The sequence below is a fragment of the Falco rusticolus genome, chromosome 1 (assembly GCF_015220075.1).
Source record: "Falco rusticolus isolate bFalRus1 chromosome 1, bFalRus1.pri, whole genome shotgun sequence".
NCBI lineage: Eukaryota > Metazoa > Chordata > Aves > Falconiformes > Falconidae > Falco > Falco rusticolus.
Window position 1 is genome coordinate 28666096 of NC_051187.1, and position 13263 is coordinate 28679358.

General features: G+C 48.5%; 1 protein-coding gene across 2 annotated transcripts in view; it reads right to left on the minus strand.

Annotated features, from left to right (window-relative positions):
- Positions 1-11413, minus strand: part of KREMEN1 (kringle containing transmembrane protein 1) — a 31500-nt gene extending 20087 nt beyond the window's left edge. Inside the window, exons 1-2 of one of the 2 annotated variants that reach the window (XM_037375315.1) lie at positions 11021-11413; positions 537-699 (exon numbers count right to left, since the gene is read on the minus strand). In XM_037375315.1, coding sequence (XP_037231212.1) covers positions 537-699; positions 11021-11099 — 242 coding nt within the window. In that variant the 5' untranslated portion in view covers positions 11100-11413. Of the gene's footprint in view, positions 1-536; positions 700-1985; positions 10053-11020 lie in introns of those variants that run through there. The other variant, XM_037375314.1, reaches the window with a different exon arrangement.
- Positions 11414-13263: the final 1850 nt, after the last annotated feature.

Genomic DNA, 13263 nt, shown 5'->3' on the forward strand with positions numbered 1-13263 from the left:
TGGATCTGCCATGGTATAACCACTGACAGTCGAGCTTCTGCATTCAGGTAACATCTCTAAGTCACTGAACTCGTGCTCACTCAGTTTTTAGTGACTGTAACTTTCATTGGCACAAAACTTGGAACCATGGCGTATAAAAGAACCAGACTTGTGGGTGAGGATAAAGCCCATAACATTTCAGAGGCTCCTACAGACATTCACTATGCTTCTGTACTTCTGACTTGGATTTTTATTATTATTAATTATTATCTCAACCTTTTCATTTAAGTAATCTCTAATCTTTCTCTGTCACACCAAATTAAGGATTGGATATATGATAAGAACTTTTGAGTGAGAGCTGGGTTGCAAAAGCTATTCTCCCAACGGTGCTTGCAGACCCTATCAGGGTACTGATTACAGAATAAAACAAAACCTGTTCGATATCCAGGCCTCTGACATTCTTTGCTGTATGTCAGGAAGTTTCCTAATTTTGTGTCAACTGTTTATAAAGTAACACTGGCTATACAGGCAATGTTCGTAGCAATGAGATATCTTACCTGCAGTAGTTATGCTCTCCAAGCCCTCCCTCCCCATTGGGATATTTCAGAGTATTATAAGGATGCTCAAAGGTCTCATTCCAAAAAAGACAAGGTTTCCCTGCATATTGGGAGGTCTGGTTCTGAGTGCCTCGATAGTCAGCCCCATTTGCTGTGTAACATTCTGGGAAGAAATGGAAATGGAAAAAGAGAAAGAATGTATGTAGGTTTAGTGTTCGGTTGCTCTTCCCTCACCCTCCAGCCCATCCCCAAGAGACCACATTTCCTTTCACTAACATCTTTCCTGTATTGTTTAGGCAACAGAAGTTAACTGTCTGGGATTTGTTTTCTCTCAGAGTCAAGTCTCTATTGAAGAGATTATGAATTCAGTACTTTACTGAGCAATGTATAAGACAGTTAGGTCTAAAGAGTGGTTAATACAATTAACATGCATTTTCTGAATAAGCTCACTGATTTTTTTATTGTTTCACTCATTAAGATGAATCTGTAACTTGTTAATTTCCCAAAAATGAAATTAGATTATGTTATCAGTCTGCCACTTATCAGCACACCACTAGAATCTCATGCCAGTTTAACTAAAGTTGTGAATATCTGTACTTTATAAAAATGACAGAATTTGTGGACCTTGCAAACATTTACAACCTGATTTAGAAAAGTTTTTAGGCAGTTTTTTCCTCTGGTCTGAACTGCCTTAGAAAGGGACCTTCTTCGGTAAAGTATAATCATGATGCTGTGATTTGCTACTAAAGTATTTATACTTTCAGATTAAAACTTACAAGTCGGTATTCTCTGGCTTACTCATATATTCTCTCGTTTATATTCATTTTCCTAGCTTCCTAATACTCAGCAAGTTAGAAATCAAAGCAGAGAGTGATTTCTCTAGTCATTAAATACAGTATCCCCTTCTCAGCTAACTACAGATCTCATGCTGCCTGGCTTTGCTGTGTCTTATTAAATAAATGACATCTTCCGATCAAATAAATATTCATATACATGAACGATTTTACCTTTATTAAAAATGCAAAACATTTTTGATTAAATTATGCACTGTGAGGGTGACAGAGCACAGGAACAGTCTGCCCAGAGCGGTTGAGAATCTCTGTCCTTGGAGATATTCAAAAGCCTTCCAGGCATGGTCCTGGGCAACCTGCTTTAGGTGACCATGCTCGAGCAGAGGGGCTGAACCAGATGACCTCCCGAGGTCACTTCCAACCTCAGCCACTCTGTGACCATCTTTCAGAAACAGCCACTACAATTCATGTACCATAAATAAGTCCATCTTGTTTATAATTAATACTTGCTAACATTTACCACCCATGCATTTATTTCAAAACAGTATTACAATACAAGAGTCCACGACAGAATTAAAACTCCTGCGTTACGCTGCTGTAAACATCTCTTTGTACCAAGCAGCATTACTGAGAGAAGTCATGAATGCTTCCCACTCACTGCAGGCTGTGCAACGCTCTGTTTCATGTGACCGCCTGCTCTGCAGAAACCCGCGGCAGCTGCAGAGATGTCCCACTGCCCTGAGGGAGAGCGCTCTGAAGGGGGGTATGCTCATCTCAGGTGTCCCTCACGAGACATGCCGTACAAACAAAACAAGGTTAGAGAGACTGCGTGGCTGCAGTTGGAAGCTTAATCCTGACACTGACACTACACCTTTTTTGTATTTAGAAATACTGTGGGAGAAGGGAAAATGTATTATTAAAACCATGCCTTTGAAATTAGTTTAGTCTGGGCCCACAAATATCAAAATGATGCAATTATAATGATTATTTCACAGTTTTATTACACAGCAGATGAAAGCCGATGTTTTTTTGCCTTCGCTGCGCATTTTCATGCCTAGGCAAGTTAGGATTCCTTTTAAATGGAATTTTGTTGCTGAAGGCACACAGAAGAGGTGTCTGCACAGCCATTAATGCACACTGCTATCATCCACGGACGGAAAGCTATCTAATGTAACAAAAACAAGCCAATACTCCTCCTTACTGCAATTTACCTGTGCCTTAGCCATGGAGGTGAGTTACAAACATTTACTTGAAAATGCAAATCTGCATTTCCAGTATTCAGGCCACCACAGATATTTGCATAAACATATGAAAAAAACCCACTTTAAAGTCTCCACAGTGTTGCAACTTTCTTCAATACCTCTCTTGCTTTGCAGTTAATGTAAAAGTTTTTCTATGTCATAGCTAAAAGATGTAAGGTGATGAATTTGGCAGAAAAAGAGGAAAACGTGATTAAATTGGATAAACAAAATAACATACAGTATAAAGAAGCAGTTGTGAGAAGTGATAAACTTATCCAGAAAAGATGTCTACTTCAGCTTAGTGCTATTGCTTTTCTGCTTCTCACTTCTAAATGAGAAGCAGTATGTATGAACATCTACTCAGAAATGCAAGGAATGCTACAATACCTGAACGCAACCTGGCACACAGACTAAACTGAAGTTAACATCAGCCCACTTGAGGATCTGCTAAGACTGGCCCATGCTTTAACTTGCAGTAGCAACTGCCTTTCATTTTCATGTCAGCTTGTTTTTCTTAATAGACTTTCTTCAAACCACTGCACTGGTACTTCCCAGGGCATGGCACAAAAGGAAGAGCTCTCTTGGTTCCTCTTATCTGTCGTTTTTTGTTCCCCACACAACAGGTAGCTGCAACAGTGCCTCTTATGTTCTTTTGCACGACCAAGAGGTTTGGGAAAAACCGAGCTCCAGCCGAGTTGCAGTGAAGCTCCCCTGGCTTTGTGGGCACCTAGATGTGGAAGGGGGAGGCAGTGAAATACCACATAAAATCATTGACTATCCCAGAAAAACTGAAATGAAAACTTTCAAGTTATGGAATTTAGCAGCTGTTACCAAATGAAATGCACCCCTTTTTGGGTTACAGGGAATCTGCCAGAAAATTTTCATTATGTTAATGATTAATAATAATTTTGCCATAGCACTGGAGCACAATCTTTCCAAGTAAATATGGGCATTCAAAAATCAGGCCGTCAGTCCTACGTTCTTTTGCCTTGAACAATCTGCTCTGAGAGCTGCCGAGATGCATTTTGTACAGTTTTCTCTAGAATTCTGAGTAATGTGGATAGAGAGCTCTCAGCATATCCATTATCTTTGCAGTAAACAGATGAATTCTTCTATGTATCACACACAGTGATTTTGCCATATTTTGCTGCACAACACTTTGCCAAAACACTACTTTAGCAATCTCATTGTGAAATTAATATTCCCAATGTGCTGAAGGTGCAAAGTGAATGTTTCATCACAGACAGCCCACTGTCCTCTCCATTTCAAATCCACGGGCTGCACTTTAAAGACAAAAGTCCCAAGAGATTCGGGAGGAGGGTAGAACCTCCATCCTTCTTTTTGTCTTACACCACTAGCACAATAATTCTATGAAAATATGAGCTTAAAAAAAAAAGTCAGGCAGATTTGTCTGCAGAAAACTAATTCATAAGAGGCCACTGCAACAGTCAGAAAAGAGTGGACTGAACACTACAGGAAAACTCTTGGGCTTACTCAAATTATCTGATTTCTCTTTGGAGGACTACAATCACGTAGAAGGGAGGGAGTAAAAAATAAACCAACCATCAGCAACCTCCTCTCCTTTACTTCTGGACCCACTGGATCCAGCTGCTTTGTGTCGGTTGATGCTTCTGTGTTACTTCAGGCTATTCAGCCCTTTGCCTGAAATCTAACATCAGAGCAGACTCAAGTGACACCGACACCAGTTCTATGCATTTCAGCAAGCCTTATTCCTTGAAGTTTTGGAAAGATGGTGGTAACTATGTCAGAACTCGCACTGTATCCAAGTCCCCTCCCGGTGGCACAGATGGCAAGGGAAGAACGGGCACTTTGCGGAGGCTGAAGCTGGCAGCTTTCTAGAAGGCACCGGAACCCCACTGTCCCTGACAGAGCTGTCAGGTGGCTTCTGTTCATGCACCCAAGGCTCAGTTTAAACCATTCTGTCAACCATAAACCATAAACCTTAATTAAACCACTAGGGCTTTCAATGGGGCACAGAGGAAGCGGTGACCATTCAGATCTTGAAGTCTCCAACCTCAGATTTCTTAGCTGGGTTTCAGTCACAGTGCGAAGCAGAGGCCTGTGTCACACCCATGATGAAAATCAATGTCTGCAATGATCTCACCCTATTAACTGCCTGACGACCCCACTGCTTCTACTGTTTGGTGGGGATGCATGCGAACAGAATTGATCAGAGAGGGAACCACTGCAGTGGTTCTAGCCATGAAAAGCTGGAAGGTTCCAGCAGGTCCTGTTCAGGATAATGCTTACGAGCCTCAGCGAGCAAACAGACAGCAGTGCGTTGGCAGGGCTGGTTTGTTTTCAACACATCAGGTGCCATGGTTGACAGAAAAATAACTCCTTTTTAAAAAGAATGAATACTGAGACTAGATAAGCACATACTGAGTGGGAACTGCTAGGAAGAAACAGCAGAGTGAGCCTGGGGTTGGCTGTCCACTACGAGTGAGTACAGTGTGTGATACAGGTTCACAATTAGTTTTATTAGAGCCAGATCAACATTTGGAAGATCAAACAGCAGCTGTAGTAGAAATTTTTTCCATCTGTCTTGGTTTCTTCTTCGATGTAGGGACCTTACAATGATCATTTCTGCCTTTGTTACACTGGGACGGCATGGCTGCCTGCGCTCCACATGGCCGCCACTTCAGGATCATTCGAAAAATTAAGGTAGTGCAGCACATAACAGCCTGACTTTTTCACTGAATGAAGCGCTGACGGTAAAACACTAACATTTCAGAGTCTGCGCTGGCTTTCAGTGATTGTCACTTCCAAATACTGGGTTTAATCTCTGAAGTCCTCAATGGCAGGAGGCCCAGTAACATGAGAAACTCTCATCCCGTGCCACATCGCCACAGACAGAAACAATACAAACGTCTGAATTTCACCTGCAGCCTCTTCTGTACAAACGAGGATGAAAAGCAAAGCAAACAGCTACCTGCTCAAACACTCTTCTAGCTGACAAGTGGGAAATCTTACAAACACTAAGCATCCTCCAACACCCGTATTTCCCAAAGACATGCATTTAGTGACGTTACAAAGTGCAAGCTGAAGAGGTGGAGGTTTCGGGATGGTGTAAATGCCTTCTTAGAGTACTCTTCTAAGTTTGGGGCATGTAGGTAGCTTTCGAGACTGATAGTTCAGAATGACAAAGCTGTTACTATTTCACTGAAAAAAACGAATTTACTTGCTGTATTTCTTTGCTTTAATTTCTGGAAGCTACTCGGAGTGCTGACTAGTGGCCAGAGAGATTAAAGGTTGGCGACAATTATCAACCAGAAACTATCCTACCGGCTACTGCCCGGCAAGCAGCAAGGTCTTCTTTGAAAAATCTGCAGATTAGTGAGAGGTAAATGAAAGTGGCTGCTATTTAAATCTTGAGTTTCAGTACAGCAGTGTGGACAGCCAGAACATTAAACGTTCTGTAGGGCTGGAGCAAGAAATAAAGGTTCCTTGACTTCACATGCTGTAACTGCTCGGTTCTCACTTGTTTTTCTTACAGCCTTGCAGAAGAGTCCGAAAAACACTTCAGGAGAACCTAAGGACATGGAACCAAAGGTGCTGGGTCTGGTAACGACTAGGCACCAGCTGCTTGATGCGTGTGCTTGCACAGTGTTCGAAGAAGGGTTTTCAAGTCATCTCCGTTCTACCTAAACTGTTCTGGTTCCTGCTTGAGATTGCAATTTAAGCACTCCTCCTTAAATGAAAGCACTGTATCTAGGTGCAGATGGCAACAGTTACAGGCACTAACCAGATGCTGCAGTCTCTAATTTGATTGAAAGGGTATAATTAGACAGCAGAAACACTTCAATGAAAGAGTAATGCACAGAGGAAAGGACAGAAACCACTTAACTGATGCCAAGATACCCCAGCAGTAAGGGAGGCAGGGGCCCACGGGTGGAAGGGGCAGAACACCACATTACCTTCTTCAGACGAGAACATTTCTGTTCCCCTACGGATGGAATAGGGATTCTATTATCATAGGTTGCCACAGTTCTTCATGTGGGAACACTGATTAAAACCAGAAGAAGCTTCAGGAGATCAAAGAGACAAATATGGCTTCTGTGGTCATTATTAAAAATATTTTTAGCAGTGCAATGGTTTTCTTTGAAGATGCAGTTTTATCGATTGAACCGAACGTTCATTTGCATACCACTACATGATTGGCCAGGCCAACAGAACCTCACGCCGTATCGCGATATGACGCAAAAGAAAGGTCCTGGGGAAGGCCAAGGCTGCCCCGGGCCTCCGGCAGGGAAACTGCTGCAGCACCTTCACATCACGACACCATCCCGATTAACACTCACGTAACAAAAGACCTTGTCAAAATCATCAGGCTTGGGTGCCTGTACTGTAACAACACAAGAGCTGACACGAACGACAGCAAAAACCTCAGGAAACCGTGACCTTCGTTTAAAATTGCAGTTTTCAAAATTGCTAGAAAATAACTCCCCATGTGGTAGATCAGCCAGTTGAGTTCTGATGTGATGCTATGAGGGCACTTGGTTGGCTGGTGGTTTCTCCTTTGCAGCGCAAAGGCACTCAGCACGTAGTTTTAAAAATCATCTCTTGTTCTACATACCCACACAGGCACGCACACACACACACAGACACACACATACAATTTTTTCAAAGTCCTCAAATGCAATCATGTTTGCTGATCAGAACTAGAGTCTTATCCAGCATTGGTCCAAACCAGAGAGCAGCCACTGAATACTCACCTGACATTTAACCAACCCTTGACCTAGGCATCTGTCTGTAAGAATGCACATTCCTGGAAATGTACAGACATGTGGAATTCCATACTTGTGCTCCCTGGCAGTGTGTGAGTTGTTGTGAACTTGCTAATCTTTTGAAACTTTGAATACTAACCTTCAATCTAATAATTTTCTCACCACTTTTCTTTCTTTTGTTTAAAAAAGTTAAATGCTATCTGACTGGCCAGAGTCTTTCTGGAACATGTCGGAAGCAGGCAAATTAGGACATGAGCATGAGAGGCAGTCACCATTACTTCTGATGCTTAAAACTATGAATTTTGTATCTTTTTTCTTTTTATTCATACAATACAAACATGCTATATTAGCCACAGCTTTGCAGCTGCTGGCTGGTCCTCAGCCTCAAGACACAAACACACTTGCTTGTCCTGTGATCCTTTATCACTGGAAATAAGAATGCATGATGTGGCCCCATAAGAATTTCTGCTCCTTAATACACCCATTTGTTTTCTCTCTTTGTGAAGTTTTAAAACTGCTGTTCCATTGTCAAGCGTGGCAGACTGAATCCCTTTGGAAATTTTATCAGGATGGGCCATAGCCACTGTGTGGATGGAGGGAGTGGTCAATTGCACAACCATTATGGTGTGATATGACAAAGAATGCAAATTTTGCAGCTGGCAGCATGTAATCCCTGCCTCCCTCCCACTTCTTTGGCTCCATCCTGCCTAAATCCATTCACATAACTCTGGATTTTGAGTTACGCTTCATGCATGTACAAGCATGATATGCTGAAGTGTCTAACTATTTCATTTTCTGTCTGGTTAGAAATGCTTTTTTGAGTATTTCTGTGACAATTGCTTAAGGCATATCAAGTAGAACTGCTTCTCCGCATCAGCAAGACATAGGCAGAAAAAGATGACAAGAGATACAAGGTTTGTGAGAGAAGGCTGAAACAGCAGCTCAAAGGGAAGATGCAGCTGTGAAGAAAACCAAAGACACAGTTGAGCCGGTATTGCCAAATGGAAAGAAAACAGAGAAAGGAAAAAGGGGTTGATAATCATATAAATTTCTGATGGGGAAATCAAACGAACGCTATAAATACAGAAATTAGAAGTGAGAACTTACTGCACTGAGTATATAAACTAACATTTGATCACCGAAAGTAAGATTTGCTGAAGGCATTTCCATCTCTTTGGCCTTGTAATACAAAACTCACCAAACTCAGACAGTTCTTTAATGTTAGGCAATCTATTCACCCATCTCTTATTTCTGATTCACTTGAGAAATGTGGTATGACTGAAGTTTGAATGCTGCAAATGTCAGAGTTTGGATTACTAAAAACTGTTGGGCATCACACAATAAAGCAGAAACATTCTGGGAAAAGCAGCACAGTACTATGTGCAAAAAGGATTGTTAACTTGCTCTCATTTCTGACAATTAGAGTCATTTTTCATAAGGCAATTCCAGAAGTTAAAGCTTCTCTCCTATCTTGGCAAACGATGGTGTGATGTAGTCTGTATTTTGACTGCACTTTACAATAATAAGCTTATTAAGACATGCACTTGATAACAAGGGAATAGGCATTAAAACCAGCAACCTGACCCAGCTGATCCTGTTTCGGTCGTGTGGGATCAAGGATCAAAATGCAAGGTTTGTGCAGATTAGCAACTCTGCAGATGTACATGCCACACAAATTACAGGTCCTCGCTGAAGCGTCAATGTGCACTGTTGCCAGGTTCTTTTATCAGAAGACACACAGGTGGCAGTGCTTTCTAGATCCATTCTCCTTTGCTACCCCTTCACTCAGAGGCATTATATATATTCTTCTCTCCTTCCCCTGCCTCAGCTGCTTGTGCTTAGCCATCTCTGTCCCCTTTAGTGGCTGCCAGTGCATGCAGCCAGAAAGTGGCTAGAGGATGGAAGCACAGGTGCGTAAACAGGTAGAATCCTCTCAGTAGCCTACGAACCAAACATTCACACTGGGATATATCTTCCACTTGCTGTCATGCAGCCTGCTGTGCGGGACATGGGCACACATGGAGTGTTCTGCTACAGTTCTGGTCAGAAACCTAACAAGACTATGTTCTTCCAACTTAAAGGCAGAGGTACGTACTGTGTGCACCGAACACCTCCTGATGGTACGTGCAATGGACTGTTAGACATGGTCTAGGTAAGTCCCTCTCTCGGCAGCTCTCTGCATGCTTATCTGAAAATACTATCACGTTTTACTCTCTGCAGGCAACTTCTGAGAAGTTGTAGTTAGCCTGCGGAGTTCTCTCTTCTGGTAAAAGGCTTCCCCCAGCCCCCGCAAAAAAGTCTATGTAAGTATTTTACAAATATAATTAAGTGCATCTACAAAACCTTGATGAGCAAGTATCTGTTCATGGTGAAAGGAGGTAGACCAAATTCTACATTATAATGAATAACAACAATTAGAATACGCAAAACATATCCAGAGGGACCATGTATCTGACAGCTGTGACACCGTGATCATCTAGAACAGCCGCTTCAGAGCTCATGAGGCAGGGCCAACACTGACCACAGGAGAAGCGTGAGACTTGAAATCATTAGTAACAGAACTGAGTTGAGCACAAAAGGCTGCAGAGAAGTTGTAAGTGAAACCCCAGCACGAACAGGTAGCAAAGCTTCTGGCTTCCACCGCTCATCGCCTGAGCAAGAACCTGAAGGCAGAGCCTGTGCCTGAGAGGGAGCTGAGGCAGCGTGCTGCAGCAGGCGAGCTGGCCACCCCCAAGCCCTGGGGCCAGTGCCCCCCAGCCCTGGGACCAGCAGCCCCCCAGACCTGGGCCAGCACCCCTCAGCCCCGGGCCAGCACCCCTCAGCCCCAGTCCAGCACCCCCAAGCCCCGGGGCCGGCTCCCTCCAGCCCCGGGGCCGGCTCCCTCCAGCCCCGGGGCCGGCTCCCTCCAGCCCCGGGGCCGGCTCCCTCCAGCCCCGGGGCCGGCTCCCCCCAGCCCCGGGGCCGGCTCCCCCCAGCCCCGGGGCCGGCTCCCCCCAGCCCCGGGGCCGGCTCCCCCCAGCCCCGGGGCCGGCTCCCCCCAGCCCCGGGGCCGGCTCCCTCCAGCCCCGGGCCCGGCTCCCCCCAGCCCCGGGCCAGCAGCCCCCCAGCCCCGGGCCAGCAGCCCCCCAGCCCGGGCCAGCAGCCCCCCAGCCCCGGGGCCAGCAGCCCCCCAGCCCCGGGCCAGCAGCCCCCCAGCCCCGGGGCCAGCAGCCCCCCAGCCCCGGGCCAGCAGCCCCCCAGCCCCGGGCCAGCAGCCCCCCCAGCCCCGGGGCCAGCCGCCCCCCAGCCCCGGGCCAGCAGCCCCCCAGCCCCGGGCCAGCAGCCCCCCAGCCCCCCCGCAGACGCTCGTGCAGACGCCGCCACCAACGCTCCGCTCCGCTCCGCAGCCACGCGCCGCTGCCCCGCGCACCTCCGCACGCGCCGCGGGTCCGGCTCCCGCAGCGCAACGTGCCGCTCGCCTGCCCTCGCCTCCCGCTGTCGCCCGGGCTGCCTGCCGCACGGGGGGACCCCCGGGACCCGCACGCCGCAGCCGGCCCTCGCCCCCCCGCCCCCGCAGCCCCGCAGCGACCTGGCGGGCAGGAAGGGCCGCGGCCGTGACCCGGCCCCTCCGCGGCGGGGTCCGCCGGCCCGCGGGGCTCAGCAAGGCCAGCCCGGAGCGGCCCCGAACGCGCCCCCCGCCCGGCGCCCCGCGGCGCGGCACTCACCGGGGAGCGCGGGCTCCCGGCAGCAGCTCAGCGCCAGCCCCGAGAGGGCCAGCGCGGCGGCCAGGGCGGGGGGCCCCATGGGCGGCAGCCCCCGCGCTCCGCGGCTGGGGTGGTCGCGGCCGGCCGGGAGGAGCGCGAAGTGCGGGAAGCGGAGGCCCTACCGCATGTGTCCTGTGAGTGCGCCCCGGCGAGGTGCCGAGTGGCAGATGAGGGATCCTATTACCAGCCATGTGACAGGAAAGGATAGAGACCGACATCCCAACCTGCTGCAGCGCGGCAGCGCACGGCGGCTGGCAGCCCGCGGCCGCGTTCGGCACCGGCAGGGCCGGGGCCGCACAGGGCCCCGCTGGGATGCGGGGCCGCCCCGCCGCCAGCGACCCCACGGCCCGGCGACCCCCGGCCCCGCTCCTCCGCCCCCCGCCGCGGCCCGCCCTCGGCGCCCCCCCCAGCCCCGGAGCGCTCCGGGTCCCCGCTGCGGCGGCGGGAGAGGCCGGCCCGCCAGCCCCGCGACCTACCCCCGCGCTCCCCCCGGCCGGGGCCCCGCGGGGCTGCTGCGGGCGGCGGGAGCGCGCAGGTGCAGCGCGTCCCTCGGCGGGGGGCGCAGGGGCGGGGAGGGGGCTGGCGGCGCTGCCCGGCGGCTCCCGCCTGCCTGAGGGGACGCGGCGACCGGGCGGCGGGGACGCGCCGGTGCGGCCCGTTCGGGGCCCGGCGGGGCCGTGTGTCCCCCGCGAGCAGCTGGCGGCCGGGCCCCTCACACCTGCCCGGGGGCTCGCCCGGACACGCCGGGGACCACGGCCGCGGAGACACGAGCCAGGGCGGGCGGGCAGGGAGGCACCGGGCCGGGGGGGGCACACGGGGCCGGGGGCGGGAAACACGGGGCCGAGGAGCACCCCCGTCTCCCCCGCCCGGTGCTGCCGCGGGCCCCGGAGCGGCACCGCCGCGGCAGGCCCTGGAGCCGAAGGCAGAGGTGCCCGTGCGGGCAGGCAGCACCTTTTTCCCATTCACAGGCAGACGCAAAGGGCAAAAAAATTAATAATAATAATAATAAAAAATTATAAAGCTGTTGCCTGACCTTCTACAAAGGCTTATTGCCTGACTGGCGAGGTGTTTTAGCAATGGCAGTGCTGCTTTGCTAAAAAACCCCAACAAACAAACAAAAAACAGCAGAAAAGGAGAAAAAACCCAATTCCAACATTAAAAAAGAAAACCCAATTCCAACAGCAAAAAGAAGAAAAAACCCCCAATTTCAACATTAAAAAAAAAGAAAAAAACCAATAATTCCAACAGCAAAAAAGAAGAAAACCCCAAATTCCAACAGCAAAAAAAACCCACCACCATTCACATCGTCTCTGCGCGCAACAAACAGAAGGGCAAAGGCTCCGTCCGTGCGGCTGCTCTGTGCCACCGCAGTGCCCTGAGCGGCACCTGCCCGCGGCCAAGGGCACAGGGCACATCTGGCATCTGCTGCCTGGCCGTGAAGCAGCGAGACCCTGAACGTGAAGCAGCTGGGTGGGCTTCATGGGCTTGAACCGCTGTGTTGGTACGCGCTACCGTATGTCTTGCCTGCAGCACACAGAAGCCTCCCATCACAGGGAGCTGTAAGGTTGATTTGAGGAGAAAAACATGCTTAAATTACTTCTGGCCTTTGCAAGACACATAGAAAGCAGAAAAAACATCACATACTAGCATGGCTATATTAAAATAATGTGTATTTTAATATCACAGCATAATAATGTGCCACGTTCTTACTTCTTTGAGCTGAAATCCTAGCAAATGTAGAATTTTTAAGCTGATGAAATACTGAAAAACAATAGCACTCGTTCTGTCCGCTTGGTGTTATGTTTTTTGTTTGTTGTTTTTTTTAATGGTAAATGCTGAAGTATTTAGTTCCTCCTCACATGTACAATATATAAGTATGTTCCGTTATTTAGCTCACAAATTCTGGTAAAGTCCCTGATCCTGACCTTTGGTCGCACAAGAGCTCTGCCAGCAGACGTGGTTTTGTTGCCACTGAATATATATGTGTGTGTGTGTGTGTATGTGCGTGTGCACATGTGTGTGCACAGCCCAGGGAATTGGGGATCGCTGCGATGAGTTACCGAGATGGACCAGAAGGAACAGCTTGTGGTGGTGGGTGTGTGTTTGTTTTTACCACCACTTTGTTTATGACGGGCTAAGCCAAATAATTCTGATTCATAGAAATTGGCTGTATTCTCAGATGAACATACAAATTCTTCAGGAGG